Source organism: Scardinius erythrophthalmus (genome assembly GCF_964197995.2).
Source record: "Scardinius erythrophthalmus genome assembly, chromosome: 13".
NCBI classification, from domain to species: Eukaryota; Metazoa; Chordata; class Actinopteri; order Cypriniformes; family Leuciscidae; genus Scardinius; species Scardinius erythrophthalmus.
In genome coordinates this window covers 21166874-21184531 of record NC_138233.1, presented here as the reverse complement: position 1 = coordinate 21184531, position 17658 = coordinate 21166874, and the positions used below count along the sequence as shown (strand labels likewise).

General features: G+C 37.7%; 2 protein-coding genes across 6 annotated transcripts in view; one reads left to right on the top strand and one right to left on the bottom strand.

Moving 5' to 3' along the window:
* mtus1a (microtubule associated tumor suppressor 1a) overlaps nt 1-9602 on the top strand; it is a 33008-nt gene extending 23406 nt beyond the window's left edge. For 3 of the 5 annotated variants that reach the window (XM_081381921.1, XM_081381923.1, XM_081381925.1), the window contains 8 exons: nt 848-914; nt 4997-5211; nt 5477-5582; nt 5715-5785; nt 5928-6023; nt 7253-7369; nt 7504-7601; nt 8083-9602. In XM_081381921.1, coding sequence (XP_081238047.1) covers nt 848-914; nt 4997-5211; nt 5477-5582; nt 5715-5785; nt 5928-6023; nt 7253-7369; nt 7504-7601; nt 8083-8296 — 984 coding nt within the window. In that variant the 3' untranslated portion in view covers nt 8297-9602. The remainder of the gene's footprint in view (nt 1-847; nt 915-4996; nt 5212-5476; nt 5583-5714; nt 5786-5927; nt 6024-7252; nt 7370-7503; nt 7602-8082) is intronic. The other 2 variants (XM_081381922.1, XM_081381924.1) reach the window with 1 other exon arrangement.
* A 1315-nt stretch (nt 9603-10917) lies between these two features.
* Nucleotides 10918-17477, bottom strand: pdgfrl (platelet-derived growth factor receptor-like). The gene is made up of 6 exons (XM_081382502.1): nt 17282-17477; nt 16224-16503; nt 12909-13060; nt 12523-12822; nt 12255-12391; nt 10918-11240 (listed from the first exon to the last, which is right to left on the bottom strand). Exons 1-6 carry the CDS (start codon nt 17334-17336, stop codon nt 11049-11051), a joined length of 1116 nt encoding a protein of 371 aa, XP_081238628.1. The 5' UTR covers nt 17337-17477; the 3' UTR covers nt 10918-11048.
* Nucleotides 17478-17658: the final 181 nt, after the last annotated feature.

Genomic DNA, 17658 nt, shown 5'->3' with positions numbered 1-17658 from the left:
GGTAAAGACATTATCCTCTCTGCAGGGTGCAGGACTGGATAGATTGGCATTAGAAATGGGATTGCTATGGATGCCTATACAAAGGATGTCATTTCAGTGAGATGAGGTTGTGTATTTAGTTTGAGCATTCTTAAATTTGAGTTTGGCTTATCCTAATGAATATGTTATGAATGCTAATGAGTTCATAACTGTTGTGTAAATGTCACTCTGGCATTGATCTCTGGGGGAAGGGGCTGGTCAGAACGGCAGCACGCGGTTTTTGAAGCGTCTTTGTGTTGGTTGGGGAGGCTGACAGCACTGCAGCTGTGGCGCTGACTATCCTCCACAGAGAGAGAGAGAGAGAGACACTGCTGATTTTATTGCTCTACATTCGGTTGTTGTCATTCATATGTTCGTTTTTAATTAAACGCTTGCAGAGCTGTCATAGTGGTGTGTAAACCACAAAGCTTTGCTGTGGGATTATTGCATGCCTGGGCAAATATCTGTCATGACTTTTCTGAATTCATGACTGAATTCTCTTTTTTAACGAGTTAGAGGATAGCCTGTTTTCTTTTTGTACACTGCTAGGTTGAAAATGCTTTGTTAATATATCATTTATGCCATGTTAAAATCTGAAACTCATCCTGTCCTGAAGACACCCTTCAGAGGAACAGTCTAATGCATGATTCATGTCTGCAAAAGGAATTCCAGAGTTGTTCTTTCATCATGACATTAGATTGCACTTGGCATTGCCTTGCTCCATGGCAACATACTTTTTGGCAGATTGTGTTTCTTGTGTAATTTGGGTAATGTGAGGCATGCGACGCAATGAAAATGATGCACTGATTTTTCTTGTGTTTTCCCGCAGCATGAGGAGGTGATGAAGCGGCGCAGGGAGCTGTCTCAAGAGCTGGTCACTTTACGGGAGGAGCTGGGTAAGTGTGTGTGAGTCACTGAAGAGTGCTTGGCTTTCACTGTCTGCGGAAAGAACGGAGAGAGCTGCCAAAATGTCGCCGTTTCTAATTAATGTAATATTTGGATACGCTGGTCACGAGTGGTAATCAGTGATGAACGGTGGGCGTGCTTTTTTTTGCCGTAACACGCAGACTACCATGACCTCTCAAGCTTCAGTGTTGGTAGCCTGCATCTGTCAAAAGTTTGGACACATGTACTTTTATTGTAGAATGCAGAATGCAAATAACACACACAGGACCAAAATATGTTTATATTATTGTAGCTCTACACAGTCGGGTATTTTCCTCCAAATTCATAGAGTGAATTCTGGGGTGGTTTTTAAATCTAAAATGTACTACCAATATCTTGTCAGTAACTTTTTTTAAAGAATACTTTTATTCAGCAATAATGCTGTTCTTTTGAACTTTCTATTCATCAAAGAATCCTGAAAAAATATATATTATGGTTTCCACAAAAAATTGTAAAGCAGTACAACTGTTTTCACCATTGATACTTCGATAAATAGATGATTAGAAATATTTTTAAAGCAATAAATCAGCATATTACAATGATTTCTGAAGGATCATGTGACACTGAAGACTGGAGTAATGATGCTGAAAACTCAATGTACTCAAATGTACAAGCATAATTTATATTTGTATAGAAAAAATGTCCGAAATGTATATTGTACCCAAGCTTTTGACTGGTAGCGTGTTTAAATTTACCAACCACTAAGCATGCTTGCTAGTACATGAACTACCATGTGGTTTTAGATGAGGAGGACGGTCTGTTCATTTTATTGGTCCTGTTGGAAGGACTCTCCCCTCCCATAGGGGTCATTTAGGAGACACACCTCCAGAAAGGCGTTCTGGTATGTGAAGGTCATACCGACAAGGTCAGACAAGTCTGATGTCCCTCACAGTCTAATGGGCAAAGTAACATAGAGAAATGTATTTAGTACAGGCCAGTGTTCACCCCTGAGAGACGTCTGATGCATTGATTTCACAGCTCATATTACCACCTGAAAACTGAGCATGGGGAGTGATATGAGATTTTTTTTTTTTTTTTTGACTGATGAGATACAGCAGCAGCTCTTCGGGATTAATGAATTTTTTACTAATCAAAGCGTTTTTTTCTGACTTTTAAGTCCTGCACATGATCTTTCTTTACTATTATAATCACTGCTTAGGCATATTAGCACATTCCAGCGCTTCTGACCATGTTAAGACCCCGTAAGAATTCTCCAGACCACCTCTTGAAGTCACAATATAGCTGCAGGAATATCTGCTAAATTTTGTCATTTACCCACAGCCTCAAGTATTCATTCCAGCTTTCGCCCTAGTATGACGCGAGTGATGTCAGTGCCATGCTTTTTGGCACACACCCAGAATTCCCTTATAAAACAAAAGTGTCTTTTAACACAGGACAACTGCTCTCTGCCAGTGAAGCGAGTGCTGTCTTCACACAAAACCTGCTAGAACTGTGTCTAATCAATTTAGCTTGCCATTTGGCATGTGACTGATTAACTTCTCTGTGCAGAATGGTAACTTCATTGCTGCTATAAGCCTTATGTTTTTATATTAAAACTATTCTCAAAATAACACGCATTACTTTTAAGAAAGGCATGTCTAGACGATGTCACATGATTTATTTAAGGCAAATTCACCCAGGCTTGTTAAACGCACAGTTTCGTTTTCTGTTTTGAAAACGCATTTTAACTCTAGATGTGAAAATGTGTGCACATACATATACTGTACATCGTTGAGCTTTCTACTCCCAAAAGCTTTCTGAAATAAGCTAAATATACTGTTTGGATGCTAATGCACAGTCATTTTTGCACAGTCATAGTCTTCTGTGAAAAAAAAAAAGGCATATTCATCCTACCTAACTGTCTGTTTTTCCTCTTGTTTGCATTATTTGTATTATTTATAGGCCTTCAGCCTTGCTCTGCATCATAAATATAACCTATAATAGAATTACGCTGAAGATGAAATGCATCAAGCCATTAGTGAGCTCTGGGTCTGGCTCATCTTCTCTGGACGGATCTGATCATGGTTTAGATCTGCTAACTGTCCCTTGTACAGCAGAGTCATTAGATACTGTTCTCATTTAACCCCTAAAAGCAACTTAATGATGATTCTGATTGTAACCCATTTTAAGACTCTCTTGTTTTCATCTTAGAACACAGATGATTAGGTTGCAGTGCCAGTAAGGGATATGACCCAAGTTTCCCCCTGGAGAACAACAGCCGTTTTTGTTGTGACTCATTTAAGTAATTCATTTTGCTGACATGCTGCTCTTGACCTTTTGATAATAAAGTACAGAAACGCCTACTGGTGCCTCAGTAAACAGATGAGATGAGCTGAAAAATACACTGTTAATCTACAGAATTTAGACATTGTAGCGCTTAAATCAAGCTTCCCTCATGCATATATATATATGAAAAACTTGCATACACATTAAGAAGTCCAATATTACTGAACGCTTAATGCATATAAGATACTTATACTAATGTGAAATACTGCCTCATACTGTACATCTCTTTGCATACATACACCTATGAAACACTTAAGTTGACAAAAGAATATGAGCCTCATTTCAGCCTTATGGAGCAAGTGGACTGATGAGCTGTCTAAAACAGCAGCCCAGTTTTCAGCTATTATTTCATTATATTACATTATATTTTTAAAGTGACTTACTGGCCTTTGTATGCTGGTCGCATCACATGACTTTGTTGGTCCCACCATATGTCTTGGATTTGGCGGATTAACATTTTCTAAATATTAATAAACCGTGAAGCAGCTTGTTGTATCACCCTGACATTTGACTTCACACCCCCTTAAAATAAAATCACAATAAATTTATTCAGAAATGAAAAACATGATCATCGTAGAAGGTGTTTTCAAGTCTTTGTATGTATGAATTTCATAAATAAATACAGGTATTTTAATGAATAAATAAATACCTGTATTCATTTAAATACCTGTATTTATTTAAAAAAAAAAAAAACAGGCATTTAAATGCATAAATATAAATAGAATAAATCTGTATTTATTTAAAATTGTATTTATTTAATAAATAGAGATTTGTTTTTTGAATGAATAAACACATTTAGATAGTTTAATGAATAAATACAGATACTTATCTACATGTTTATTTAAATGCATAAATAGTCATTTGTTTAAATACAAATATTAAAGTAAAAAAAAAAAATATATATATATATATATATATATATATATATATATATATATATTATTATTAATTTCATTGACTTTCCTTTTATATTTGTACCTTAATTATGGAAACCATAGGGTGTCCATTTAGCCAGAAATCCCAACCTCAAAAGGTCCCAAAAGAATAGCCTGTTACTTCATGAGCTGGATGACTTGACTGCACACTTGTACACTACAAAGACAGGAGCAGCTGCAGCATTCAGCTTGTGTGTAAACCACAGCAGTCCTGTGTGCCAGTGTGTTCTGTGCAGTGAAGTGTCATCCGTTTCTAAGAGTTGAGCAAACTTAGCTAATGCTCAGAGGGACAGTATCTGTGACAGTTCTGATGGAGAGAGTTAGGAAACATCTGTTCATTATGCCTCTCTGGATTAGCGTTCCTTTTGACGAACTTTCCCTCAGTTGTAATTTGACGTGTTTTGAGTAACAGTTGACGCTTTATTTACAGAACTGCTGGAGATACCATAACTGTAGAGACAACTGGGACTCAATGCAGAATACTTGAGTAATGATTCATAGCGTCTAGTGTTGGCAGGGCTTGAAATCAAAGCAACAAATGGACGTGTTGGCCTTTCAACATTTGCTCTGGTTATTCCACTGCTGTCTACTTATAGAATATCTATATTTTCATATCACAAACCGGTGCATAAGATATTAGATGTCCTACTTTTTTTCTTCTTTTTTTTTTTTTTCTTCAAGTTGAAGGGTTGCTGTCATATCATGCCCAAAAAAAGGCATCCTAAATGGTGCTCTGTGGGGTTGATGTTTGTTAACTGAATGAATCACTTAATCGATCTTCTAATGTCCAAATGGTCTGACCTTTTCCTCAGTGAGCTCGGTTTACTCTTGTGAGCGTCTGGAGCAGGAGAAGGAAGAGCTGCGTGCGGCCTTTGATGGAGTCCTGCAGAAGGTCCAGGAGCAGCACATCTTGGACCTCGCTGACCTTGAGGAGAGACTGAAGACCTTCTACTCAACTGAGTGGGAGAAGGTTCATCAGACCTACCAGGACGAGGCCGATAAGTGCAAAGCTCAGATGGAACAGCAGGTGTGGAGGACAGTTCACCTTTTTTGTCATGACACACTTTCTGTTGGATCGAGTTAATTTCAGATGTCTTCTAAAAACTTAGTAAATGATATTTTCATGATGCTTTTCCATAACTATGCAAAGTAATTTCATAACTTTTTGTTTTTGGCATATGAGCCTTTACCTTTTAGATGTTTGGACATATGACATCTCATTTCTTAATCATTTATACACTAAAATAAACCAATGAGACTTTTACAAAATTACTATATTTGTACTTGTCTAGATAGAAGAGTTACGATCAAAACATGAGGCTTTGAAGAAGGAACTGGAAGTCAGCCATATAGAGGAGGTGGACGGCCTTAAACAACACTTTGAGGAGTCTTTCAAGGGTAAATAATCTTGGGATTTGTTTTTTATTTTTCTCTCTAAAATGTGTGTAAATGTTGCACCTGTTACTTACATTTTGAAAGCCAACAACTTTACCTCCCACTCATTAATATATCCTGACTTAACTTTTGCAGAACTCAAAGAGTCCCATGAAAAGGAAATGCAAACTCTCAACACAACACTGATGGAATCAGAAACATTATCTGTAAGGCAATGACCAAAAGCTCAAATTCCAAAAGTTCTAAAAATCCACAACATTCTTGTTCCGTTTATTCTTCCTTTCTTGTTTTTTTGCCCTGTTGAAATTTAGCAAACATTTTCATATCAGTGTATTTCTCCTCAAACAGAATCAAATTCAGGAGCTCATAACAGAGAACAACAGCCTCAAAGAAAAACTGAACTGTGAGGTGAAGAGAAGGATGGATCTGGCTGAGAGAACGCAGGTACATAACACCCCTGTGTAGCTCCCAAATATATGTGTTATCAAACAGACTCAACCATTGCCATTGATAGTCATGCATCTCTGCTTTGAGTAGACTGTGTTTTCTATGAATAGCAGGTTAATATTAGACGGGTATTTCCAATCGGGACTAAGAAGATTCCGGAACTCTCAACATTCTCTGATAATTATTTAGATAACTACCCTGCATAAAGCTGCCAGACCCTGCCCTATGAATAGTGTGACAATGCAACAGAGGCAAAGTTCATATATGGGTGTTTCTTCTACTATAGACACTTGACCTTGTGGACTGGTAGAACATAAACTGTCTTACTGTACATTTACATGGATGCATTTAGCAAATACTCTTAAAACGCACTTCACATTCTCAATTCTTTTAGTTTGTTCACTAACAAATCCAGTAGTGTTTATGCATGTACACCACAGGAGAATTCTTATTAGTAATTCTATACTGCAGTGTTAAAAAGTTTGGCTTCAGTAAGATATTTGGGTTGCGCTTTATTTTAAGGTGTCCTTGTTACAGTGTAATTACACAAATAAGTACTGATTAATATTAATGAACTACATGTACTTACTATAGGGTTATGGTTTGGTTTTAGGGTTAATTACTTGGGTTAATTATGCATAATCTCCTGTTAATACTATAAGTACATGTAATGTGTAACAACGTCACCTTAAAATATTGTTTCCACTATTTGTATAAAAATTTGTTTTTAAAGAATTTGTACTTTTATTAAGCAAGGATGCATTAAATTAATTGAAAGTAAATAGAGATTTATAATGTTACGGAATATTTCTATTTAAAAAAAATATATATTTCATCAAAAAATCGTGAGAATTTGTTTCTGTTTTCACGAGAATACTAAGCAGCACAACATTGATAATAATAATAAATGTGGTCTGGGACAAGAGTAAAATGATTAAATCTATACTGTATATAAAATGCCTTGAAAACTAGCAAACATAAATGACACGGGTATGATGAAACATTTACAAGTCAGTTTAATGTGGTCTTCATGTAACAAAATATTCTGTGAATTTAAATATAATTCAACCCCTGGGCATAAAAGTGCCTGAAGTTAAAGAAAGAGTTTGTTTTATAAAGCCCACAAATGTAATCATGAAAATGTAATAATTCTTGTCTTAATGATGAATCCAGTTTAGGAAAGCCAGTGTATATCCCTGATCTTTCTTGTTTATTTTATGTTGAAGAAGGACTCCCACACTCTTTATCTGGAGCAGGAGCTTGAAAGCCTTAAAGTAGTGCTGGACATCAAAAGCAAGCGGATCCATGAACAAGACAAGAAACTCATGCAGATGGACAAACTGGTGAGCTCAATTTTGCATAAAGCATTTAGACGGAGAAATTCTCCTTTGTGTTCATTCTAATCACAGTAGAGATGACATAAATCTTATGCTCTTGTCTGTGTTGGAGGAACACTAAGACTTTGATTTATTCTTAGATGGAGAGGAATGTGAAGCTGGATGAATGTCTTAAGAAGCTGCAACAGGAGAACGAGGACCTCAAAGCCAGAATGGACAGACATGCTGCTTTGTCTAGGTAGCGTAATACAAAATTGTCTTCCTAAACTTATGATTTGAGACATAAGTTTGTTAAGTTTAGGTTTATGACAAGGGTTAAGTGCTTCTACATCAGTTTTATTCACCTATCATTTCCCTCTGATTTTAGGGATCAGTTATAGGTAGGGTTAAGTTTAGGGGTAGGGATAGGGTTAAGACTAAAACCATCCCTACCTTAGGCTTTTAGAAATGATTTTACTCAATCTACCTGTCTAGCTTCTAACACTTCATCTAAGTCTTTGAAGTTTCATAGTATTTGCATTTGGAATTTGCAAGAGAAATTTCACAAATTAGCTTCTGGCTATGCTTTGAAAATTGAATTACTTTAATTATTAGTTGTGCTCTTGTAACGGCAGGAAAGGTGCGTTTTCATTGCAGACGAGACACCTTCTCTTCTTTCATCTTGTCCAGTTATAGTGACTAATCAAGTTTACCTGAGCGCTGACTTGTTTTGTTTTCAGACAACTGTCCACAGAGCAGGCAGTTTTGCAGGAAACCCTCCAGAAGGAGTCCAAAGTGAACAAACGTCTGTCTATGGAGAATGAAGAGCTGATCTGGAAGCTCAACAACGGTGATCTGAGCAGCCCGCGCAAGGTCTCTCCTTCCCCGTCCCTCACTCTCCAGTCACCACGGAACTCTGCGGTGTTCTCCAGCCCCACCGTCTCGCCCAGATAACAGCAGCCTTCAGCTTCCAGGAAGCACTTTCATACAGGACGGAGCACTTCCTGCATGCTGAAGCTGGTCTGGACCATGTCAAAATGGAACAAACTCTCTTGTACAGACTAAAAAAAAAAACTGAAGAAAATATTGCACAGCAGCACTTACCAATGAGGCCACCCTCGTACGTTTGCCTTTCACGTCTATCTAAGGAGAAAAAAAGGAATATCTCAGGGCTAGAAGAAAGTTTCTCTCCAAGTACAGTAGTTGTTGTTGTTTTTCCCCCTCCTGAATTGCTTTGTTGCTTGAAGTTCCTGACTTTGGAGGACTGACATCAGAATTGGGCCTTTATCAACTTCTGAAGCTTTTTCACCAGACGCCTTGAAATGAACCTGTGTAAATCCAGATTTATCATTGCCCTGGGACAAATGCCCAAATGCCAGCTGGACATTTCCCAGATGCTGTTGCTTGTGAAGCATTTGGTTTCCCTTTATTTCATGTAGGAGCTCAGACCCCAGGTGAAATTTACGAAAGCAGCGCTTCATAGATCAACTCATGCCATAAACTGACTGTTACGATTTACTCCAATGGAAATATTCACTGACTTTAAAAACCAGGTGTTCTCAAAACCTTATGCAAAAATGTCTCGTCTATATCATGCCTTTATTTTGGATTTTGTAAATGGTATTCTTTTTATATCATCACACATTTTAAGAACTGTAACAAGGTGAGCTTTACCCAGATCATGATGCATGTTTCATCTCAGATATGCTCTCCATATCATTCATATATTGTATAGGAGAGACTCAGAGCAGAATGAATTATTAATAGTTGATTAAAAAGCTTTAATGTTTTAAATAACGCCTGTTTAAGGGTTGAATTATCCCTTTTCCTCACTTCCTTGGCAATCAGAATTGCTTGCAGAGTGCTTGATATTGAAATGGCATAATGACATGGGCAGCCCTGTGAATGAAGGCATGTACTATTGGGAAGCTGAATTCTTTTGTTCATAAAGATTTTCTTGAATACGGGTTTTGTATATTGTTCAGTCTGATTGAGCCCTAGGGGAAAGATTTGAGAGTTTGTGTGTCTTTATTTCTATATTTAAGTCTGATCATGAGACTAATGTAATTGACTGAGCATGTTCCAGTGGCCTCAGGAGCGCCCCCTCTGTCTGAAACCCTCCACTGCAGCTTTACATGCAAGCTACATGCAAAAGTTTTTTTTGTTTTTTTTTTATACGTATTGCAAGCTGTTTGTGTGGATGTTGGCGTGAAACTGAAACTCTTGAAAATATGCAATTAATAAAGAAATTCAAAATTCACCTGTATTTGTCAGGCCGTTTATGTGCGACGGCATGCAGGAACCTGTTGTATCTGTTGGTTTTCTTATTGCTCTTCATCATCTTTTGGCTGTAAGTCCATGGCAGCACTTAGAAGTGTATAGTAAATAGCTCTGTGAAATTTGGCATCATTTTACTATGATCTGGTGAATTCTACTGTAACTTATTCTTGAATTGCTAATAATTCAATAACAGAAATCTCTGCGAGAGGAGGAGAAACATACTTTGAATGTGTCGCACTGAACCAAAATAAGCACTGGGCTCCCGCTGCACATTCCACATACGGAGTCCATTAGAGCGGAGCACAAAGCCTTCACGGTCCTCAGTCATATTTCAAGCGTGTAAAAATATGCGTATAGACCTTAACACCTTCCATTTTGAGAATTACAGGTTAACACGGTTGTAATAACTGATTCTATTTCACTGGTAATAGTGCATAATATACAGTGAGGAAAATAAGTATTTGAACACCCTGCTATTTTGCAAGTTCTCCCATTAGAAATCATGGAGGGGTCTGAAATTGTCATCGTAGGTGCATGTCCACTGTAAGAGACATAATCAAAAAAAATAAAAAATCCAGAAATCACAATATATGATTTTTTAACTATTTATTTGTATGATACAGCTGCAAATAAGTATTTGAACACCTGAGAAAATCAATGTTAATATTTGGTACAGTAGCCTTTGTTTGCAATTACAGAGGTCAAACGTTTCCTGTAGTTTTTCACCAGGTTTGCACACACTGCAGGGGGGATTTTGGCCCACTCCTCCACACAGATCTTCTCTAGATCAGTCGGGTTTCTGGGCTGTCGCTGAGAAACACGGAGTTTGAGCTCCCTCCAAAGATTCTCTATTGGGTTTAGGTCTGGAGACTGGCTAGGCCACGCCAGAACCTTGATATGCATCTTACAGAGCCACTCCTTGGTTATCCTGGCTGTGTGCTTCGGGTCATTAAGACCCAGCCTCGACCCATCTTCAATGCTCTAACTGAGGGAAGGAGGTTGTTCCCCAAAATCTCGCAATACATGGCCCCGGTCATCCTCTCCTTAATACAGTGCAGTCGCCCTGTCCCATGTGCAGAAAAACACCCCCAAAGCATGATGCTACCACCCCCATGCTTCACAGTAGGGATGGTGTTCTTGGGATTATGTCTCTCACAGTGGACATGCACCTACGATGACAATTTCAGACCCCTCCATGATTTCCAAGTGGGAGAACTTGCAAAATAGCAGGGTGTTCAAATACTTATTTTCCTCACTGTATTAAGTATAGTGTTGCATTAACTTTCTTTATCAAGTCTCAGTCAAAGAAGCATTTTATTTCCAAGTCATATATAGAATACATGTTTTTCATAATGATTTAAAAAGCAAGAAGCCTGAAGTGTGAATGGAGTCCAGCTCAGCTCAGTATATAATCTTGATGTTCTATCTAGGCACGTGACTTCACCGATGTGGCCACCAATGTCTCTCCGTTCTTATTTTTGGTGGTGCAGATGTACTTTCCATAATCGATCGTTTCAACGTCATCCACAATCATGACGCTCTGGGAGATGCGTGTGGTGTGTCCCACGCCACGGTTTATCAGCCTCCAGGAGTCATGAATGCTCACTGGCCTCTGACCCTGAGAGACACACACGTCACGATAAGGACAACACATCAAAACCTATCTCAATCTACACTACAGGTCAAAAGTTTGAAATAATTATGAATTATTTTTTATTTTTTTATGTTTTAAAGTCTCATGACTTTCAAAGCTAATATTGTGAAATATAATAAAAAATTTAAAGAACCGATTTCTATTGCAAAATGTTTTAAAATGTAATGTATGCTTGTGATGTCAAAGCTGAATTTTCAGCATCATTACTCCAGTCTTCAGTGTCACATGATCCTTCAGAAATCATTCTGATATGATGATTTGATGTTAAAAAAAAACCATTTCTTATTATTATCAACTTTGTAAACAGTCGTGCTGCTTAATATTTTTGTGGAAACCATGATACACTACTATTCAAAGGTTTGGGGTAAGTAAGATTTTAAGAAAAGAAGAAATTAATTCAACAAGGACGCATTAAATTGATAAAAAGAGACAGTAAAGATGTATAATGTTACAAAAGATTTATATTTAAAATAAATGCCGTTCTTTTAAACGTTCTATTCATCAAAGGATTCTGAAAATAAAGTATCAGTTTACACAAAAATATTAAGCAGCAAAATCATTAATAATAATAAGAAGAATCATTATTTATAACTGAGCAACACTAATGATTAATGAGCACTAAATCAGCATATCAGAATGATTTCTGAAGGATCACGTGACACTGAAGACTGGAATAATGGCTACATTTTAAAATATATTAAAATAGAAAACAGACATTTTAAATTAATATTTCACAAAATTACTGTTTTTACTATATTTTTGATCAAATAAATACAGTCTTGGTGAGTATAAGAGACTTTTTTCAAAAACATAAAAAAATCTTATAATCTCAACTTTTGCCTGGTGGTGTATCTCTTTAAAGTTATCATGAGCAAAGCTGTAACATCCACAAAATGGCATAATACTGTGAAAACGATAGTCTCAAATCAACCTGAATCAGAAGCTCAGATGAGGGAAAATAACAAAAGTAAAACTCACCAGACCAGGATACCTCCAACTGAAGCTGACATTCATCTCAGGTTCACCCAGGACTGTGCATGTAACGTTAAAGATGTCTCCACCTCTCACTGTGTTCGATGAAGCCTCGATAGTCGCAAAAGGGGGGCCACTAGGCACTACCAGGGGAAAAACACCCCCAAAAAATAGGCTATATCTTATAGATTCATACAATGCCAAAAACATGATTAAAAACACTATAAAATGTGTGCTAAGTGTTATTAGCGACACTATTGTGTTCTCCTCTTACCCTCAACATACAGCAGCTGGTATTTAGTGGATATTTGCGGGGTGGTTTTCATGGTGCTGTTGGCCTTGCAGTAATAAGCTCCCTTATGTTCTAGACTGGGGTTTTGGATGATGAAGCCTTTGGTGGGATTGTAAGATATCCGAGTCCCATCCACTGCGATTTCTTCCGCGGGAACTTCCCTGTGCAGCGAGACTTTGATTTTGGGGTTGGTCACCCGGCAGGGGATGGTGGCGGGCTTGTCAGGGCGCAGGTAGATAATCTCAAAATGGATGGCAGAGGGGACGAACAGCTCATCTTTGTCTAGACACAAAGAGAATTGTAACAATGTATTTGGAGGTTCAAGATCACGTAGGTGTCTTTGTGTGATATACGACCAGACGCTGTACCTGTAAAGTATATGTAGGTGGCAGAGGTACTGTCTCCATCTTTTTCACATTCTACTCCATCACAGAGCAAAGCCCAACAGCTGTACTCCCCAGTATCAGCAGCAGAGGGCGACGCGAGGATCAACTGACTGTACCGCTCATGCTGCGTGATGCTGGAACATCAGAATCAAACAAGTATACTACACACTTTATACATATAGAGCTGGTAAGTCCCGCCCATCGGTAAAACCCCCAGTGGACCTCTAGGTTAAAAAATCGTCAATGCAAGTGAATGGGAGAAAATAATTATTTTCTGGGCCCATTTGAATTGTGCCATGAATGTGAACATATGTTGTCTGTGAATTTTTTATATAATTTTTCATATTACGAGTTTGACAGTATATGGTATGCTTCTTCGACTAGCAGTTGTGGAAAAGACATAACGAGAAAGACTACATGTCGCCTATGTGACGTCACCCCATAAAGTTGACTTACCCGTGGTTTTCGCCAACCTCAACGATTTTGTCCTCTCCCTGAAAGAAGGCGGTGAAGTGCACCAAAGACAGCCATGTTTAGCGGGATCCGTGAGTTAGTGTCCGTGTGTGAGTGGTGGTGACGTTTCAAATGTGTCGAAAGCAGCGAAGAGTTGTAGTCCACAAAGTGCTCTCACACAAAGTCTAACCGTATCAAACTTCTACCCGCTAAATTGTAGCATTCTTTAAGTCAAGTCAAGTCAAGTCAACTTTATTTATATAGCGCTTTTCACAATACAGATTGTATCAAAGCAGCTTCACAGTATTAAATAAAATAGTACATCAGTGTTTGTTTCTGGTGTAAAACATCCACGTTTGGTAATGCAGATCAATAGCACTGTTGAATCGATTAATCAATTTAAGTATCCCCAACTGAGCAAGCCAAAGGCAACAGTGACAAGGAACCGAAAAACTCCATCAGGTGACCTAATGGAGAAAAAAAAAAAAAAAAAAAAAAAAACCTTGGGAGAACCCAGGCTCAGTCGGGGGCCAGTTCTCCTCTGGCGTTTATGAAGTAGAGACCGGATTTAACTGTAAGATTAAAATATTATATGAATGCCTGGCTGAAGAGATGCGTCTTTAATCTAGTTTTAAACTGGGAGAGCGAATCTGAGCAACGAACAGTATCAGGAAGACTATTCCAGAGTTTTGGAGCTAAATGTGAAAATGCTCTCCCTCCTTTGGTGGATCTGGATATCCTAGGTATGACCAAAAGCCTCGAATTTAGTGATCTTAAAGAGCGCGATGGATTATAGGGCGATAGAAGATCCGTTAAATAAACTGGAGCTAAGCTGTTTAGGGCTTTATAAGTCAGTAGCAATACCTTGTAATTAATACGGAACTTTATAGGTAACCAATGTAGTGATGATAAAATTGGTGTTATATGGTCAAACTTTCTTGATCTAGTAAGAACTCTAGCGGCGGCATTTTGGACTAACTGTAGCTTGTTTATTGAGGATGCAGGACAACCAGCTAATAAAGCATTACAGTAATCTAGTCTCGAGGTCATGAACGCATGAACTAACTTTTCTGCATCAGAAACTGATAGCATGTTACGTAACTTAGCAATATTTCTAAGGTGAAAAAAGGCTGTTTTTGTAACATATGAAATATGATTTCCAAAAGACAAGTTACAATCTAATATAACACCCAGGTCTTTTACTGTAGAGGATAAAGTAACAGGACACCCTACTATGTTAAAGTTGTATTGTGAGAGGTTTTGTGGGTGGTTTTTTGAACCGATACGAAAACACGAAAAAATATATAAAAAATTCACAGACAACATATGTTCACATTCATGGCACAATTCAAACGGGAACAGAAAATAATTATTTTCTCCCATTCACTTGCATTGACGATTTTTCAACCTAGAGGTCCAGTGGGGTTAGCGGAAGGGGCGGGACTTACCAGCTCTGTACCATATATCAAGAATACCATATGATGTCTACTTATACTATTTCTGCAGTATTCTATGTTACATTTAATGTACGTTGATGATAACAATTTTCTTCAGAAAAAACATGTTTTATCCATTAAGGGAAATCATATTATAATCTCACACAAATGTTTTGTTTCAGTTTGCTTGAAATATCCTTGATGTCTGCTTTTGAAGTAGTTCAAAACAGGGTTATTATAGTTAATTAAAACTAAAACTAAGAGCATTAATAAAAATTCATTACTTGAAATAAAATGAAATTTAACTGAAATAAAAATATAAAAAGCTTTATTTTATTTAAAAAAAATAGTTATAAAATATAAAGATATCGTTAAAAAACACATAAAAAATACTAAACCTTTAATTAAAATTAAAATGAAAACAGAAAATGTGAAAAACAAAAACTAATTCAAAATATTAATAAAAATCTCAATGAAATGTTAAAGAATGAAATGTTTTTTTTTGTTTGTTTGTTTTTAGATAAAGATTCAATTTAATTTAAACAAATAGATATTTTTCTCATGTCTGCAAATGTTTAGTCAATTATGTTAATGAGAGAACAAACCCCTGCAACTAAAAAAATCTTCTGCAACCAAACGTTGTGTGACCAGCATGTCCAAATTATTTTTTTTTTATTATTATTATTTTTTCTGTAGTGGACATTTTGAACACATTATTGTAAGAGTTCTTTCATTTTTTTTATTTTCTTTTTCTAAAATAACTTATTGTCAGAAGGAACTTTTCCTCTTCGGTCGCCCTACAGGTTGGAAGCGGAATTGTCCATTACCGCTGTCGTATATAATTTCGCCGCCCACAGCCTACCGTCGCACGCACACTCGCTGTTTATCCAGCACCGGCTTTGAATGAACGATGTCCACAGACAAGGTAGAGTATGTTGCATGATTTCACGAAAGCATGATGTATTGTGACATCAGAAACGAAGGAAAACTAAATAATGACTATTGTAACGCTTGACGTAAAGCAAGTCAAATTTGTAGTTTTCTTATGTCTCATTCGAACTACAGAAACATGACCCGGTTTGGCAAACTTGCATAGCGCGGTTATAGCAGATATAGGGCTGCAAAGCGAATCCAGAAGTGCCTTTCACCCTGTTACGACTTGATGAACCACTGAAACCATTTTGGAAACATTATTTTAAGGTAAAAAATGTTCCTTAGTGTTGCTTTAACATCTCTATTTTGATTCTTTAACTAAATCTTTCACATGGAACGGAATCATGTGACAATGGAATCCTGCATCTTTGAAACACATGTATTCCAAACATAAGATACTCCAGTAGCTGTTAATTTCCAGATTTAGCCAAACTATTCTCAATCGAACACGTTAAATGAATGGATAAAGCGATACCTGAGGCGGTTATCATTGAAGGTGTCCAGGTAAGAGGGATATGCCCAGCCAATCTTAGTTCCTTTGCATCTCAGTTCCAATGTTTTCCCAGGATTCAAGGATAGGCTCTCGCCCAATCTGAGAAAACGGCCTTTATCAAGGACCTGGGTGAGAATAGACTGGCCCTTGCTTCCTGCCTCCTTTTCTTTAACTTTGGGGTAGCGAACCTTTGTCCTCTTTCTTCCTGGTCTTATGCGGTTCTCACCAGCCTCTTTTTTATGCTTGACCTGCTGACACACACCTGCGTAAACCAAAACAGAGTTTTCCTGGTCACCAGCAGATGCATTTGGATGAGAGTGGCAAACTTGGGGAATAACATTCAGTTCTGTATTATGCGAGCTAGGACATGAACATTATACAGCATGTGTGTTTCATTTCTCTCTTTGAGACACTTGATAACTCCTCTGCCTCCTATGACCAAGCCAAAGAAAAGAAGGAGAGAGAGAGAGAGAGAGAGAGAGAGAGAGAGAGAGAGAGAGAGAGAGAGAGAGAGAGAGAGAGAGAGAGAGAGAGAGAGAGAGAGAGAGAGAGAGAGAGAGAGAGAGAGAGAGAGAGAGAGAGAGAGAGAGAGAGAGATTCTGCCATCTGGAAATATACTTCTGCTCACAGCTGTACAAACAGCAATTGTGGAAACATGCCTTTCCTGTTCTATGTGCGAAAATGTAGAAAACTGAACAATATAGTGGTTTACTGAACCTTTTAAACCTTGACATCTAGAGGAATACGTTTGGATGGAAAAAAAGTAATAGCATCATAATAAAATGGCCTTGTTGATAAGCTCAATCAAATCTGATTCTCTGTCTTTTGTCTCTGCTGTATAATGTAAGCATACGTTAAAGTAAAACTGCCCTGATTTGATCTCTCCTCTTTCTGCTCTGGAATGTTGGTTTCTATTGGCAGCAGTGTCACCACTGGCACATCTCTCAACTTTTTTTACTATTTCAAGCATTGAAAGACAAAGTTTTGACTTTATGAAGAAAGAATAGCAAGGCAGATGAAACAAAGAGAGATCTGCTCACCATTTTGGACCTCCAGCCAAAGCAATACCAGTGTGAAGAAGAGCCAGAGCTTCATGATGGCTGAAGTGGAGTGTTTCAACAGGGCTGTGTTTTTAACTCTGCAGTGTTTCAACTCTTCGTCCACTGTCTACCTCGTTTACACACAGTCAGCTCCATCCTTCGCGAAAAAAAAAAGGAATTTTCCCAGCCCATCTGCAAACTCCCCCTTTAGTGTCAATCTATGAGTCTCATCCAACGATCCTCTAATGCCCTCTGCTGGACTGTAGTTACCCCTGCATGGGGTAGCCAATACAGTGAATGTCGTTCAAACTTTAAAGTGATAGTTCAACCAAATATGTCATCATTTACCTACCCTCAAGTTGTTTCAAACATTTATG

What these genes read in the sequence shown, in the direction of transcription:
- pdgfrl (XM_081382502.1), bottom strand. Translation starts at nt 17,336, where the DNA reads ATGAAGCTCTGGCTCTTCTTCACACTGGTATTGCTTTGGCTGGAGGTC. An exon ending in TTGGCTGGAGGTCCAAAATG is followed by an intron (nt 16,504 to 17,281) that starts GTGAGCAGATCT and finishes TGGTTTACGCAG; the next exon opens with GTGTGTGTCAGCAGGTCAAG. An exon ending in CACCTACATATACTTTACAG is followed by an intron (nt 12,823 to 12,908) that starts GTACAGCGTCTG and finishes CTTTGTGTCTAG; the next exon opens with ACAAAGATGAGCTGTTCGTC.